This window comes from Panthera pardus, unplaced genomic scaffold (assembly GCF_024362965.1).
Source record: "Panthera pardus isolate Hobbes unplaced genomic scaffold, ASM2436296v1 HiC_scaffold_15, whole genome shotgun sequence".
Classification (NCBI taxonomy): Eukaryota; Metazoa; Chordata; class Mammalia; order Carnivora; family Felidae; genus Panthera; species Panthera pardus.
The window spans coordinates 60,431,425-60,448,426 of NW_026526710.1; the positions used below are offsets into that span (position 1 = coordinate 60,431,425).

At 45.5% G+C, this 17,002-nt stretch overlaps 1 protein-coding gene across 2 annotated transcripts in view; it reads left to right on the forward strand.

The window, feature by feature from the left end:
* LOC109275779 (urea transporter 2-like) overlaps positions 1-16,800 on the forward strand; it is a 409,234-nt gene extending 392,434 nt beyond the window's left edge. Inside the window, exons 6-11 of one of the 2 annotated variants that reach the window (XM_019464172.2) lie at positions 1,281-1,409; positions 5,058-5,250; positions 9,198-9,345; positions 10,405-10,539; positions 12,247-12,296; positions 12,800-16,800. In XM_019464172.2, coding sequence (XP_019319717.2) covers positions 1,281-1,409; positions 5,058-5,250; positions 9,198-9,345; positions 10,405-10,539; positions 12,247-12,296; positions 12,800-12,982 — 838 coding nt within the window. In that variant the 3' untranslated portion in view covers positions 12,983-16,800. The remainder of the gene's footprint in view (positions 1-1,280; positions 1,410-5,057; positions 5,251-9,197; positions 9,346-10,404; positions 10,540-12,246; positions 12,297-12,799) is intronic. The other variant, XM_019464173.2, reaches the window with a different exon arrangement.
* Positions 16,801-17,002: the final 202 nt, after the last annotated feature.

Below are 17,002 nucleotides of genomic sequence, written 5' to 3' on the forward strand. Positions count from 1 at the left end.
CCCAAGGAGATAGATTCCAAACCCAGCGGTCTTCCCTCCCAGCCACTCTTCCACCCACCTCGTCCTCCCCACCCCCTACCCCAACTCCCATCTCCAACTGCCCCATATGTTTATGGCCTCGGGAGCAGCCAGCCCTCTAACCAGTGTCCCATACAAGTGTCCCCACACAGTGCCATGTGTTCAGCTTTTCTTGTTGGAAACTGTCTAGAGATACCTCCTCCCACCCTCCAGCTGCTCCCACTCTCCTCAGTCTAGCTGAGCTAATCTCCTGGCCACTCCAGAGCTGAAAGCTCCCCTCATTCCAGACCCAAGCCATGGCCTCTGCCAGGCAGGAGCCATCCTCTAGCCAGAATGCCCTTCTTCCCTCCTTATGCTTCTGGATGCCCTTGCTGGGCAAAGACAATCAGTCTGTGAAAAGCTTTAGCATGTACACACACCCATTCAACAACCAAGTAAGGCCTAGAGCCCTCTGTGCACCAGACACTGTTTTCTGTTACACTGATGTCAGACAGACAAGTTCCAGCCTGGACAACTTACAGTCAAGGGCAGGACAGAGCACAGTACACAAACCTCATGCTCTGGCAGGGGTCTTGCAGTGATTTGCCCAGTCCCTCCTTCACCCTGTTCCCCATCCCCCAGCCAGCTGAGCCATGGGAAGGGTCAAGGGCAGGGTTTATTAGCATCAGGGAGAGAAGTTTAGGAGCACATAGCCTTCCGTGATGAAACAAAAAGAAAGGATAGACTCAAGCTTGGATTCTCCCCACCTCTGGGCCCCTCCCTGTCCTGCTGTGGGGAGAGGCTTTTGTGCATCCCCAGCGGGTTCAGCTTGTCCACTCTGGGACACAGGCCAGCTGCAACAATTACAGCTTCACACGATGCAGTCAGATGCACTCTCTCCTCCCCCTTCTCTCCCACCCCTCCTCCCTGTCTCCTACACACACACACACACACACACACACACACACACACACACACTTTCCCTGGTGTCATACCTCAGGTTTCTATTAGATCTCTCACTAAACTTAGCAGTCTGAGACCCCCTGAGAAGCCAAGAGGGAGCTTAGACACAGTGAGAAGACAAAGTGCGTACTTTAATTCTAGAATGGCAAGGTAATCAGGGCCGTGTGTGTGTGCACACGTGTGTGTGTCAGATCTAGGAAGGCACTAGCAGCTGTGTGACTGCCCAACACTCAGGAGTAAGCTGACTTTCTTCTGGGAGTACCAGGGAGGGCCCTACAAGCCCCACCAAATTCAAATGCAATGTAACTGCCCCCACCCAGGTCTGCCATCGCCTCAGGCCTCCACGGGTACAACGGAATGCTGGTCGGACTACTGATCGCTGTGTTCTCTGAGAAGTTAGACTATTACTGGTGGCTTCTGTTTCCTGTGACCTTCACAGCCATGACATGGTGAGGTGCCTCCTTCTTTCTGCTCACAGACCCCCAGGGCCCCGTGGTGCTTGCATCTTACACTGGACGGGGACATGTGCCCTCCTGGAGCCTAGCGTCTTCAGAGTCAGGCTGGCTCTGACACGTGGCCACAAGACATGGTGGCGTGTCCACAAGACACGGTGAAAATCCATCAGTTTGATTGCAACACAACAGATCATTTTTTATTTTGGAATAACGGGGACCCTTTAGAGCAGCAGTGACCACAGGTGTTTCATTGTGCTAATATTCTTCCTTGAATGTTAGGTTTAATAACAAAAGGTAACATTTATTGAATATTTCCTGCAAGACAAGCCCTGTGCTCAGCCAGGTAGGGTTATTTTTGTCCCCAGTTTACAGAAGAAAAGAACAAGTCATGAAGAGTTTAAGTAACTTGCTCCAGGCCATACTTTTACAAAATTTTTTATGATGAACCCAGAGTCTGCAACTATTAAACTCCAGGCTACATGGGAATTATCTAAACTATGGCCTGACCAAGATGGAAAAGCTAAAAACTCACTTGTGATAGAATCAGAACTCTCTTGGAGAAGAATGTCTATAGTGAAAGCATAGGATCTTTGAACAAGAAACATCAGTTGAGATCTTGCTGTACAATCACTTCATTCTGCAAAGGAATAAAAAAGTCAAGAGAAAGGGTCTTGGGAACAAATACTTGTTGAGATGAGGGGTGTGCTGTGGCTCAGCTCACCTGGATCTTGGGCAGGTCTTTGCTACCTGATGCTATCACCAAAGAGCAGGAGCTGGATGCATGATGCATGCTGTCACCAAAGAGCAGGAGCCCAAGGTGACCCATGTCCTCCAGTCTGTGCCCCACAGCTTTGAGACATGCTAACTCATTTTCAACACCTCTAAGAAGTACATATCTTTCTTAGATTTCTGGAGTCACTAAAACAGTTAGTTTAAGTACTAATTTATTAAGTTTCAGTTTATTACTTTTTAGCAGTACTTGTAAATAAATTACTACATTAAGCATTTTGGGAAATTTATGTGTCTTCTCAGGGTTTCTGTGTTTCTGAATCCATTGGGACAAAAACTATAGCAGTCATTTCTATGGGGATTTCCTCAATGCCCCGCACCTGCCCCCATGTAAGGCATAGGAGACCCTGTCTTCATTTGCATACATTTGGTTTATAACAACAGATTAAGCCTCTCATGTCAAGATTTGATAACTGCTTTGAAGAAAGCAAAACAGAGCAAGTGGGACAGAGAGGGATTCCAGACATGAGTGGTCAGGGAAGGCCACTTTCAGGAAGGAGCATTCATGCTTTCCCTTAAATGATAAAAGGCACTTGCCATCTGAAGATCTAGTGAAGGACGTTGCAGACAGCGGTGGTGGCATGTGCAGACCCCAGCTGGAGGAGTGCCCCATGTTCAGGAAACAAGACCAGCGGGGGCTTATGCCCAGTGAATGAAGGAGGAATGGAGGAGGTGAAGGCAGAAGTAAATGAGGGCTAGACCCCGTTTGCTTTGAGGATCCAGTAGGCTTTTGTATTTTTATTACAACTGTGATGGGAAGCAGTTAAAGGGTGTTAAGCAGAGATGTGATAGGATATGGTTTAAATTTAAACAAATTGCTCTGCTTGCCTTGTGGAGAATGGATTTTAACTGGAGCAAGAGCGGATGCTGGAAGCAGAGTCCGGAACCCACAGAGAGATGAGAGTGGTCTGGACAAGGGTGATACACAGGAAGGTGGTTGGGTTTAGGATGTATTTTAAGGAAGGTAAAGGCAACAAGACTTTCTGGGAGGCTGTGGAGTTTGGGGGGTGGGGAAGAAAAGAGGATTCAGTACACTCCTATAGTTTGCCTGAGCACCTGGATTGATGGACAAGACTAAGAGAAAAACAGGTTGGTGGTAGGAGACAAGGTGTAAATCAAGAGTTCTGACAGACATATTAGGCTATAGACTTCCAAGTAGACATGTTGACAAGGTAACTGGATGTACAAATCCAGAACTTTGATATGGTCAAGATTTGGAGGGCAGAAGTATACAGAAGACATTTTGTCCATGGGTCTAAAAGATATCACCCAGAAAAAGAAGATGAAGAGAAGACCCAAGGCTGAACCATAGGATATTCCAGTATCTAGATGACTGGGAAAAGAGAGAAAGAACCACAAAGAAGTGACAAGGAGCAGCTGGAGAAGTAGGAAGAAAGCTAAGAAAGGGCAGTGTCATGGTAGCCCTGACAGAAAATATTTCAATCCAGTTGGAGCATCCGATTATCAAATGAAGGAGCAGGGAATGGCCATAGATTTGGTAGGATAGATGTCGTTAGTGAACTGGACAAGAGCCACTTGCATGGCATGGAGAGAACACACACCTGATTGGAGTGGATTTAGGAAAGAAAGGGAGTGGAAAGATTGACCATAGCAATCTGTTGAGGAATAGTTGTTATGAACAAGGGCAGGGAAGTGGGGCAAAATAGCCAGAGGGAACATCGGATTAGAGGAGGAGGGTGTTAATAGGAAGAAGATACTAAAGCATTTTGTAAACTTATGAGAGTGTTCCAGAGATAAAGGAGAGACTGCACCTGCAGGAGAGAGAGGAGAGAATTGCAAGAGTGAAGTCTTTGAGACAGATTGGATCTTGAAGCACAAGAGTAAGAATTGGCCCAATAAAGAAAGAGGAATACTTTCATTATGTGACAAAGGCAGAGAGGAAGACTATGTAGGAGCTGGGCAATTGGAGTGTAGAGCTTACGGTTGGGAAAATGAAGCATTTCTCATCTTGTCATTTCTATTCTTTTATTCTCAACAAGTTGGAGAGTTAATTTGCATGGACTGTGTAGTAGGGTTTTCAGGCAGTCATAAATGCCCATTGGAGACTCAAGGTCATGAATTAAAGGTAGACCAGTCAGCCAGATCATGTGATTTCATGTTTTGTCCCAATAGCTCTTTGAGTGTGGAAGATGTAGGGTGTTAAGTGTCTACGGTGGCTTGTCCTTTCAAGGAAACTAAAGTTCAGGGAGATCATTACCTAAGGCTGCTCACTCAGCCTATAAATGTAGGAGTTAGGATTTGCACCCAGCTCCATCTGCTTCCAACATGCCTGCTTCTCCCAAGGAAGAGGCCGAGAAAAGAGAGGACACAAACAACTGAAGGTTTCATCTTCATGTGGTGGCTTCCAGAGTAGCTCAAAGCACTTCAGTTGAATCAAGCCCACACATTACCTTTGTGCCATAGCAGCTGCCTCCTCCAAGACCAGGCTTCTAAAATGTTATCACAGTGCAGGAGAGTAGCTGTTGTACATCCTGATGATTCAAGGGCAATACACATTATTTTCTAAGGATTATGTTTTGTTTAATTTTCTTGGTTTAAGAAACAAGCAAATATTTAAATTATAAAGTTTTATATTCAAGTATTATATTTGCTATTCAAGTATAATTTATAATATATTCAAGTATATTTATACTTTAAAAATGCATCTCTCAAAGATTCACCTTAAATGGAACACCTTATCCCCAGTCCCAGATAAATGGACCACTAGAGTCTCAAAGGAGCCAGGAATGGCTGGGCCAAGGACAGGGGGGCACCATGGACAGAGCTGACGAGACAAGATGGTGTAGACCTAAGGATGAGCACAGATTAACCCTTTGTCTTGCTCATCTTCAGCCCAGTTCTTTCCAGTGCCTTGAATTCCATCTTCAGCAAGTGGGACCTTCCTGTCTTCACGCTGCCCTTCAACATTGCTATGACCCTGTACCTGGCAGCCACCGGCCACTACAACCTCTTCTTCCCCACAACACTGGTGGAGCCTGTGTCTTCAGTGCCCAATATCACCTGGACAGAGATGGAGATGCCCTTGGTAAGTTACCCAATGGCAGATGAGTGGGGACCCCTGCTTATACCACACACCTTCTTGATAACTGGTTTGTGGATTATCCAGGCTCTCAGCTTCTCCAGATGCATCTCCACCAGATGATGGTCATAGTAGAGAACAGGACAGAGAAAAAGGCTGCTGTGCTTTCAACAAACCCTCATTGAAGGTCTGATATGTACCAGGCACTTTATCAGACACTAGGAATACACGGGGAATAAAAGGACAACAACTTCTCTGCCCTCTTGAAGTGTACTCTCTGTACAGGGAAACAGACAGTAAATAAGTGCATAGGTCAGTACCAAGTTAATTATACAGAATGGTAGGGTTCAGGGAAAAATACTCAATAAGATGGATGGTTGGGTGAAGGGGCCAGATACTAAAACAAATGTTTAAAATTAGGGTTTTAAAGGTCTTATCAAGAGAAGATAGGGATGAACTTTCATGTACTTTCCATATCAGTGACTCTCAAGCAGGGGTGACTTTGCCCTCCTGGAGGGAGGAGGCAAAATTTAGACTGGGGGGAGGGGTGCTACTGGTATCAAAAGGTCAGGGATGCCACCAAACATGCTACTATTCACAAGACAGCCCTCCCCATAACCAAGAATTATCTAGCCCCAAATGTCAATAAATATCGAAGTTGAGAAACCCTGCTTCACATCCAACTATCACAAATGTACATATTCATTTATTCTACCAATCTCTAGACACTTGGGATAAAGGGATATAATAAAAACCTAACACAAGATTAAATAGACAGAATTGTAAAATTTGGCCTTGTTCATGAACAATAGAGAGAGCTAACAGCTAAGGCTACGGCAAGCTTATTACGTATCAGACACTGTTCCAAGCCCTTGACTTCTGGACTTAATTTAACCCTCCTAATAGCCCAATACTGTAAGTACTATCATCATTCCCATTCACAGATGAGAAAACTAAGGCACAGAGAAGGTTAGCTGCCCAAGCTCAAACTGCTGCTAGTGCCTGAATATAAAGCCCAGGCAGCCTGATGTAGAGCCCAGGCTTTGACCCATCACCCACTTAGTCCCAGGTGAGACAGACACCCTCATCTGGAACGACCACAGTGCGGTGAAACCTGCTTCTCAATGCAGTCCACCCCTCATTAGGTACCGTGAAGTATTAGAGAGCTCTTTACCTTCCTCAGAAATCTGTCCCCCTCCATCTTTCACCCATTGGTTCTAACTCGGCTGTTTAGAGTAATTCAGAATATTATTTCTATGATTGCCTTTTGAATACTTGCACACAGAACCTACATCCTCAGTATTGTTTATGTAGTCTGCTTTCCCAGCCCTCACCACCCAGCTGAGCCCATCATCAAGATGGGCTGCTGGGGGCTCAGCTCCAGGGCCACCACTCGTGGGTGGGGAGGACAGTTCAGGGGTTTCAGGGTCAGCCACACTCGGACCTGAAGCTATCAGAAAAGGAAGGTCTTCCCTGCCCCTAGTGCAAATGCTAACTATGCAAAACCTTTTTTAATATTTTGTCTTTTCAAAGTTTTGTGTGGGGCAGGGGCTGGAGGGGCATCAGAGTCAGGGTTAGGATCTAAATCCAAGAGAATGGAAAAGACAGAACCCTGCATTGGAGGGAAAGCCCACTGTCTCAAGTGGAAACTGGCAGGAGCAGGAGCAGGGACAAAGCTCTAACTCTGAGGGGACTGTCAGTGATCATCAGCTGGCAGTTAGGCACATTGCCATAAGGGCACAGACCTGCCGTCCCTGAGCCCTACCCATGAGGCAGAGTCCCAGTAACAGCCTCGGGGGCATGGGCGTTGCCCATAGAGCCTCCCACCCTCCCCACTGAGGGGCACAGGATGGAGACGGCCACCTGCCACCTGCGAGAGATGCCTCTCATTCATCTTCAAAGTGAACAGAAAGTGGCAGCATGCAAATCCATATACCCTGAGGCACCAGCTCACCCACCACACCACTACTTTCACAGTGGGCTCCTTCTCTTCCACACCATCCAGGTCCCAACTCCCCTTCCCTCCTTGTCTTTTAAACAATGATGAGAATGACTTCCTTTTTGTTTAACTGGCCTTTCTTGTTACTAGAGGATTGTGGAGAGTAGGCAGTAGGAAGGATGCAGGGGCTCAGTAAATTTCCATGCACACCCGACTGCCCTTCACACCTTCACCCCAGGGTGTTGGAGAGCAGGTGGAAGGGAGGGGTGCCACCCCAGGGCCACAGTTCACCAAGCTAAAATATGGATCCCGGCAGAGGAAGGTACTTTCTGAGCCCAGACTCTGTTCTGAGGCTACTTGTCCCTCATTCTTCTCATTCTTGACTGCTTGGGCTTCAAATCTGTGTTCCCAGACAGCAAGGGGGAAGTTGGAACCCCCTTTGCATCCTGCATGCCTCAGACTTTGGGAAGTCATGGAATATTTATTGAGTAGATTTTCAGCCAGTACCCCACACTTAAGCTGAGTTCCCTGAACTGGCAGAAAGCATACTCAGGGTTCCTTTAAATAAGATGCACACCCCCATCATTCCTGGCATGAGGCTCTAGGCTCTGGCCCAGACGGTGCTTGGTAATTGAAAGGCCACCCATCCAGAGACCAGGATGGGCAAAGCTTAAAAAGCTCTGTGAGACTCCTCAAACACTGTTCTCTAAAGAAATCAGACTGACTCCAGAATTAAGTCAGGTTGTTAAAAAGTACAAAATTTCACCCAAAGGGAGATGTGCAATTAATTTCCAACATCTACAGCAGGTCATGTATAACTAACTCAGTGGTCCCCAAACTCAGTTGCACTTGGGAATCTCCTGAGGCCCTGGTCATGCCCCATACCAGTTAAATCACAATGTCTAAGGAGGAGCCAGTCATCAATTTTTTTTTCTAGGATTTCCAATGTACAGCAAAGTTTGGAAACTGCTGAGCTAATCAATACATATTTATTAAGCACCTATTATGTACCCAGCCATCAAGGAGCCTGGCCCTCAAAGAGGTCACATGACATAGTAATAGAGCAAAGACAGCAGAATTTTAAAGGTGGGAGATTATCTGCTATGGCAGCCTTCTCATGTTACAGAGAAGGGCACCAGAGCCCAGCATGAGGAAGTGACATACCCACCATCATTCCATGAGCGTGTGCAAAACTCCCCTGAAAGCTGGAGCCCTCAGCTCCCAGGCCAATACTCTTCCCTAGCCTGCCAATCTCCCTCCTCTCCTTCAGGCCCTCCTCTGTCAGATGTAGATGGTTCAGCCTGGGCAGAAAAAGGGCCATCTGACTCCCAAATTAGCCATCTACAATTGCAACACCCTCAAATGACTCTCAAACTCGGGGATGTTTGGCTTTATTCTGTTTTCCAATGGTATACATATTATCTTTCTACAAATGCTAAGTGATCCTCGAGCAGGAGAAATGCCACCTCCTTCCCAGAGCCCCATAATACCCTAGGTAGCTCTGAATGTGCAGCAACCACCTCTAGACTAGGGGTCAAGCTCAGAGGCTGTAGCCTGGCCTTAGCCACCAATGATCTGGGTGACCTTTGATTAAATCAATCATCAAAATGGCCTAGAATATTTCCAATATTCCTGGAATACCTGTAGGATGTCAGAAGGTCTGGTGGAAATCCCCTAGTGCCCTGAAACTTCCAATGGCATTCTCAGGAGAGGGTGCCCTCTGGTTCTCTCAAAGCTCCTCCTCTCAAAGCAGAAGCCATGTGTCTTTCAGAAGCACCTGTGTTGGGAGGGTTTTGCACGGGGGATGCCAGATGCCTGCTAGGTGGTGGAGTGAGGAGCTATTTGTTCCAGCTCATGTCCTTCCTCCCAAGTTCTCTTCCACGCTAGAGGGCACCGCCATCCTCCCGTTCCAACCCATTACCCCCACCAGGAATGGCTTTGTCCTGACCCTAAGACCTGCTCTTTTCATTATGTGCCCACACTCCAGTGACCCCAGATTCTGTTGACTTTGCAGCTGCTACAAGCCATCCCCATCGGGGTTGGCCAGGTGTATGGCTGTGACAATCCCTGGACAGGCGGCGTGTTCCTGGTGGCTCTCTTCATCTCCTCGCCACTCATCTGCCTGCATGCAGCCATTGGCTCAATTGTGGGGATGCTAGCAGGTAGGACAGGGTCCCCTCTCTGCAGGGAGGACCTTGGAATAATTTTCCTGAGGTCATTCCATCCCTGCACAGGGCAAATAATCTAGACTTGTTATCTTCACTGGTGTTTTTGAACATTGTCAGGGGAGAGACTTATTTTTCCCTTTCTTGATTTTCCAAAGTGAGCAGACTGCCTCAGCAGGATATGTGGGGAGAGGCAAGGGGCTGAAGACCTCATTGGCTACCTGAGCCCCTGGGAGCTGAGGGGTGGAAGGAAAGGGAGGGTCACTCAGAGGCCTGGAGAGCAGTAACAGACCGAGGAGTATAAATGACCCAGTGCTTTGAAGTTTGGAGTAAACTAAAAGAAAACAGTTTCTCAAAAACTGTATTCCTATTTGACAAATGTGATTTAATATTTCTGCATGTAGGCATATGTATGTACATGCATTTATATATGTAAATATGCACAGTAGAGCCAGAAATTGGAGTCGGGCACATAGGACTAGGATCCTGTTGACTCATTCCAATGTTTTTCAGAAACATCTTGGAAGCAGAACTTTAAAAAAATAATTTAAAAATAATTTTGAATTTATCAAAAAATTATAAAAGTAAAAATGGTACATGAAGCACCCATAAATTCTTTGCCTGATTCACCTATTGTTCACATCCTGTACTTCTATTTGTCTATCTCTATACATCTGTATGTGTATATACATACTTTTCCTCAACCATTTGAAGCAGACCTTTTTCACTTGAAAAGTTTCTTGATAAAAATGCAGCTACTCAGGCCAAAGGTGTGGAGAATACCTAGAATCCCAACGCCTTGACTTCCTCTCACCCTGAAAGTAGTCACACCTCTGTGTGAAATCTTCAAGCCCCAGTTTGGGAACCACTGCTGTCCTCTTGTTGCTGGTGCCTGAAGACCAGATGCCATTTCTAGAGGCTCTTTTGATGGGATGGGGGAGGAGTGTGGGGAGGGGATAGCAGGAGTGAGGCCATCCTGAGAGCTGGCACCAGCCACGAGGTGGCCTTTGTGTGGGGACCCAGAACTGGCCAGAAACGTCACACCTTGTTCCACAGCCCTGACGGTGGCCACGCCCTTCGAGACCATCTACATGGGCCTCTGGAGCTACAACTGTGTCCTCTCCTGCATCGCCATAGGGGGCATGTTCTACGCCCTCACCTGGCAGACGCACCTGCTGGCCCTCGTCTGTGGTGGGTATTTGGGGAAGCTGACCACCAGGTCACTCTGCAATTCCTTCCTTCCCTGCCTACTTGATTATGCAAAACCCATGAGGAACATTAATCGGAACTTGGTAGCAGTTCTAGAAGGACCTGTGGCTTGGGTCCCAATGGGGGACTTGAGGTTCCTCCTCTGTGAAATGGAGTCACAACCATGCTTACTGTTTTTTATTTACACTGTGTTGTAAGTTTCCAAGGAGATCACACATGCATTTCCTCAGGTGCTAGTGGCAGTGTTCTGGTATAATAACTTCATCCTACAACCTTTTAGAGAACACCATGTAGTGCCATGCCCTAGGCTATGCATGGAAGATACAGTGGTGACCACATTGTCATGAAGCCACATCTAGAGGAAGAGCAGTTATCACACAATCATTAAGGCTGTGATGTCTGAAAAGATTATTACAAAGACCCAGTGAGATGACATACCTGGGAGCACTGAGCTGTCAGAAGATCACAACATGGGAGCTTGATTTCCATGGAGTAAGTAGTGCACTGTCCCAAGGGAAATGGGTGCGGGCACTCTCAAAGCTGCACCCCAGCGCCACATACAAACTCAGTCCTCCCAGATCACTACCAGGCATAGATTGTCAGCCCATTGTACACCCTGGTACCCAGAAGGTTTAATGAACTTAATCTAGAACACAGCTATTGAGGGCAGAAGCAAGATTCAAACCCCAGCCTCATCTTTCCCCCAGTTTTCCTGCCCTGGAGTTACTTACGTTATCTGGAAACAGCAGGACTTTAATAAGCAAAACTGGAGACAAGTAAAGGGCAGAATAACATTCAGAAGAACTTTTTCCCCATTCATATATGGAGACTGTAAATGACTTCCATGTATGTCTCTTGTATTCCCCTCAGCAGCCAGCAAGGAGACAGTAGGCTCGGTAAGTATCTGTCAAGTCAGAAGTGCCAGATATTTTGAAGCTAATACTGTAACTGCCTTTGGTCTTTGGAGAAGTGGCACATTCCTGTGGCTAGAACCATCTGGGAAGGCTTTGCAGGGAGGACAGGGTTTATCTCAACGCTTCCAGGATGGGAATTGAGTAGGTAGAGACAGGGGGAGAAGGTGTTCTGGACAGAGGAACAGAAAGAGCAAAAATGCAGGGGCATAAGAAGCTTATCCAGAAGCACAAGGGCGTGGTTTAGCTCCCCTACCTGTCCTGGGGGCCACAGCCTACAGTGAACCCCAAAGCCTGGATCCTAGGGACAAGCTCACAGACCAGTAAGGTCCAGTTCTGGTGAGGCTTGGTGCGGGTCCAACAAGTTCTATCAGGGCCGCTCAGAATCTTGGATGGGAGGAGCCTTGTTGGGGGTTCATATAGTCTGACCACTCATTCCTAAGACAGATAATAATCCAGCCACACATCCCCAAGGTCAGCGTGGACAAGCAAAAAATGCTTACTGACCCCTGACTGTATGCAAGGCCACCATGGAAATGCGGAGGAGATAGAAGGCTTTAATCTCTGCCCTCAGAACACAGTCTGGTGGGAGATTGGCCACACCTACCTGCAAAAAAAAAAAAAAAAAAGCTACCATAATAATGTCAGGCAAATATGCCAGATGTCAGGATGTGGTGAGACACCAAGGCTGCTGGAGACAGTATAGGGCCCCCTGCCCTTGGGAAGAGGTGGGGGAAAACCCTGGGAAGCTGACTCCATGGTCCTTGTTTTTCCACAGCCCTGTTCTGTGCATACATGGGAGCAGCCCTGTCCAACATAATGTCTGTGGTAAGTTTGGATTCTCCTGAACATGCCTGTCCCAGCCAGGGCTTTAGGACATTTACAGTTTGTGAAAGAATCCTGAATGCATTCTGGTAGCTTGTATCCACACAATGCCTTTGTCAAGGTTTATCCAGGACAAATGTCCAGAGAAGGACTGGAAATTGCATATATGTGCCTCTGAGGTGTGTTGGAGGTGGCTGTGTGTGTGCACAAAAGAGTGGTATAACCAGCAGTGGAGAACCTAGATGGACAGATGGAGGTACTTGTGTGTGGCTGGATGTGGGAAGTCGTACCTAGGCTGATTTTCAACTCCATCATTAAAAGATTCTGATTGTGCCCAAAGGTACCAATATCTCAGATTCCTAGACCAAACTAACCTTATCTTATGAACCTAAAAACCGATGTCATCAATAGGGAAGGATCCCCATCCTCCGCTGCTACCACAGCCTTCTCCCCCAGGGTCCCTGGAGCCTAGGACCATTTTCAGACCCCAATGCTTTTGCTTCCAGATTGGTGTGCCGTCAGGCACCTGGGCCTTCTGCCTCTCCACCCTCATCTTCCTGCTCCTGACAACCAACAACCCTGCCATCTATAAGCTCCCACTCAGCAAAGTCACCTACCCAGAGGCCAACCGCATCTACTACCTGACAGTGAAGAACATTGAAGAAGAGAAGTCCCCCAGCGGTGACTAGCCCATTTCTAGGCTGAAATGCTCTTTGCCTAGACCTGGTGTCTGCTCCCTGTGGTCTCAACTCTGGGTCAATCAGCAGGAGCACTCACCTTCTGTGCCTCTCCTTGCACCTGTGTAACCAAACACACCTGTACCTCCCTTATCCTGATGGCTGATTTTTCTCTCTCTGCACAGATCACCATAACTATCCATGTGTGACATTAGAGAATGTTGGTATGAGCTTGCTGGAGTTAGAAGTAAGACATGTGCTTTAAATGTCATTGTCTTAAAGCAAAAACGTTTCTATTTAGTCTTTTGGGAAGATGATTACAAGATGATCTTCTTGGCATGTTTAAATAATAGATGCTGTAAAATTGAACTTGCTGAGTGGTTCCTAGGCAGATACAGAAACAGAGTGTGTGGAAATTCAGGGGATATGCACAAAGAGTTGAAGGTGCCTTAGTGCACTTAGCTAGTGGTTGATGGGCACACCCAGCTTTACAAAAAAAGAGGAATTTCACACAGATAGACTGTTAAAGTCAAAAGAGATCATTAGGGAATTGGGAGTGTCTAAATAGGATATTTCAAACATTCATTGGTCAGAGGAAAGGGCAAGATGATATCTAATAGCAGGAAGCAATTAATAAAGATTAGAATCCCATATATGAGTTTTATTATGGAGGATAAAATTATGAAGGATAAGCATTTCTCAGTATAAGTCAAACCAGCAACTTTGAGTAGAGATCTCAATTGAGAAAAGTATCTGAGTTCAATGTGTGAAAATCTGGGGAAATTTATTTCATTTTCCTATTTGCTTATGGGTGTTGGAAGCTTTATCAAGTCTGTGATACTTAAAACAAATGGTTAGCCTGAGTAGGACCAACAAGTATCCATGAATTTCATACTTTAACTTCCCAATTACAGCCATTAGCTTACATTCAGTCTTTATATGTAGATCAGGGCTCAGCAAACTTTTTCTGGAAAGGGTCAAATAGTAAATATTTTTTATTCTGTCTATAGAAAGACTCACTTGTGTCATTATAGCATGAAACAGTCTTGGACAACATATAAATGAATGAACATGGTTGTATTCCAAGAAGACTCTATTAAACAAACAAACTAGTTTGGACCCAAAAGCTGAACTTAGCCAGTGCCTGACATGGATGTTCACCATAATAATGGTTAGGAGCTTGTGGGCAGCAGGCCCATAGGACATCACCAAATTCTTTACAACAGACAGCCACATAACCATTTATATGCTGGGTGATACTGGAAGCTTTTTAGGAAAGTGAGATTACTATGACCAGAATCTGGAAGATCTGAGGCTCTTTGATAGACCCCAGGCACTAGGGGCTACAGTTTTAAACAGGCTCTCCTTCCACGGAAATGTCTGGGAGCCACCCCTAAGATTCCCCCTCCTCCATTCCCTCACTCTGTTTCCACCTCTGCCAACAGGCATACCACCATGAGAGAGGGGGAGAAACCTGACCTTTAGTACAGGAGTTTCCAGCAGGAAGAGCAGGGAGGCTCCTACAATCCCAAGCTTGGAGGGGAGTAGTGGTGAGGGCCAGAGGGTCCTGCCATTCTGAGATGCATGAACCCCTCTGTACAAAGGACGGGGGCTTCAGTTCCCTGCCAGGCTTCCAGGCAGGGCTAAATTACCCAAAAGGGAGGGGAGAGCCACCCCCAAAACATTCTAACAAGAGATAACAGAACCAGTTGACCTGTTCATTCATTATGGACAATTGCACCTGGAAACCTACTTTCCTTTCCTTTAAGCCCAGGAGACTCTCCACCCCAAGAACTGGATCTGATGGGAGCTGTGTTTAAACTGTACTTTGTATTGGATTTCCAGGACAGGAAAACTATTTGGGGGTGTATGTATGTATGTGTGTGTGTACTTGGACAGGAGTGTCTCTTGTCCGTCTCTTTCTCACCCCACGTCTCTGTCATTAACAAGGTCCACTTCAGTTACAGGTATTGGGGTTTTTTTTCCTCCCAAGTTCCCACTTTCACCCCTGTAGAAATTAAATGTTAACTGCATTGCCAGCTGTCAAATTCAATGAAGAAACATGGATAAAAGCTAAGTGGTTCAGAAAAAGGAAAAAGTATGTTCAGCAAAAACCATAGGGCCTCAGAAATTCTATAATACACTATAATAAAGATGGCCAGATATGTAGGTAGAAATAGGAAAACACCTACTAATTTAAAATAAGAAAGAACTGTCTGGATGAAGTATTGTGAATCACTGAATTCTTGCCAAGAGATGTTGTCCAGGAGTGATGAAATGTTTTCAAAAGACATCTTTTGGGATTAAGAGGCAGAAAATCGATGGTATTTCCCAAATGTGGTCAAACAGGCTCCTCCTGGAGCAGAACAAATCTTATTAAGCCAGCCTGGTGGGCAGATGCTTTGTGTCTCTCATGAGCATGGAGAAGGGTGGGGCAGAAATGAGAATTCCCCATCCCTCTAAGAAAAGTCAGCCCTATGCAGGTCCTGCACGTGGGCCATAAACAGATGCCCAGATGTCCTCTGAAGTAGCCCAAATAGTGATAGGGGGGTTGGAGAACTCCCTGCAGTGACCTTGTCCTGACTTCACCAGCTCCTTCCCATCCCACTGCCCCCCTGGATGAGTAGGGGCAGGAGCCTTAACAGCAGAGACACTACCACCAACATGAGGTTGCACAGGAGCGAGCCACCAGGAGAGAAGGAGAAGAGATTTGGGGTACACATCCCAGCTGCTTTGCTGCTATCATCCTAAACTCCAAGCAGCAGCTCTTGGGTGCACAAATGGTAGTTGGACGTAAATATGGCTGAACATAAATAGGCATTAAAAAGAGAAGGAATGTATGTTGGGCATCAGGGGATAGTAGAGGAGGTGCTGTCCTAACCTGTCCCAATCACACCCCCCTCCCTGTCTCCACTATTCCCTCCTCAGACCTTCGCATCTCCTCCCTCTGACCTCATCATCCCCACCCCCTTTCCAGTCTCCTCTACTCCTCATGGAAGAGCTCCACCGTCTGCCATGAAACAGTGTCGTTCTGCTGTATTTTTAAATGATCAATCTCAGCTCATCTTTCAGTCTTGTCTATGATAACTGACATAGCCAAGTTCCATTGTCAAGTTCTCTACGTCTTCTTGGTCAAAACTTCAGTTTGTTTGCTAAGAAATAATGCATCTTCTTTAGATTTAAACCAATGTTGCCATAGTGTTACTCATAATGTTCTCATACAGTAATTTCAATCCGTCCTGTATCTATGGCTCTCCTTTCTCTTTCCAGTCTTATGGAATTTTGCTCCCTCTTTTCCCTAATCAAGTATGTGAGGGGTTCATCCGTTTTATTGTCTTTTTCAAAGAAGCAGTTTGAGATTCATTTGCCCTTTCTACAGTTTGGTTTGTTTTCTATTTTATTGATTTCTTTCTCCTGTTTTCCCATAATTTATTTAAATGTTCATTTTCTCCTAATGTTTTAAAATTGATGTGAAGTTTCTTCATTTTACATCTTTCTCCTTAGCAACAAAGGCATTTTAAGGCTATTAATTTCCCCCTGAGTACAACTATAGCTGTGTGATATAGGTTTTGGAATAAAGTATTCTACTTTAATCAGTTTTTAAATAGTTTATAATTTTAGTTTTGATTTCTCTTTGGTCCAAAAATTATTTAATGTATTGCTTAATTTCTAGCACTTGGGATCTTTTGATATATTTTAATTTTGTATATCTAGTTTTATTAGATTATGCGCAGAGAGGATGGCCTGTAAAATCTCTATTTTAAAATTATATGAATCTCTGTTTGTAGCCAAGTACTTGATTGATTTTGGAGATAAAAAATGCAAATTTTTGATTTGAAGGAAATACATATTAAATTTATTTATTAATTGCATCATTCAGTTCTTCTATGTGCTTGTTTATTTTTTGTCTATAGGATCTTAATTCTGAAAAGAGTTTATTAAAATTCAACTATAATTGTATAGTTTCATGAAACTCTCTTTGCATTTTTATGACATTTGTCTCAAATATTTAGCAACTACCTTGTTTGGTGC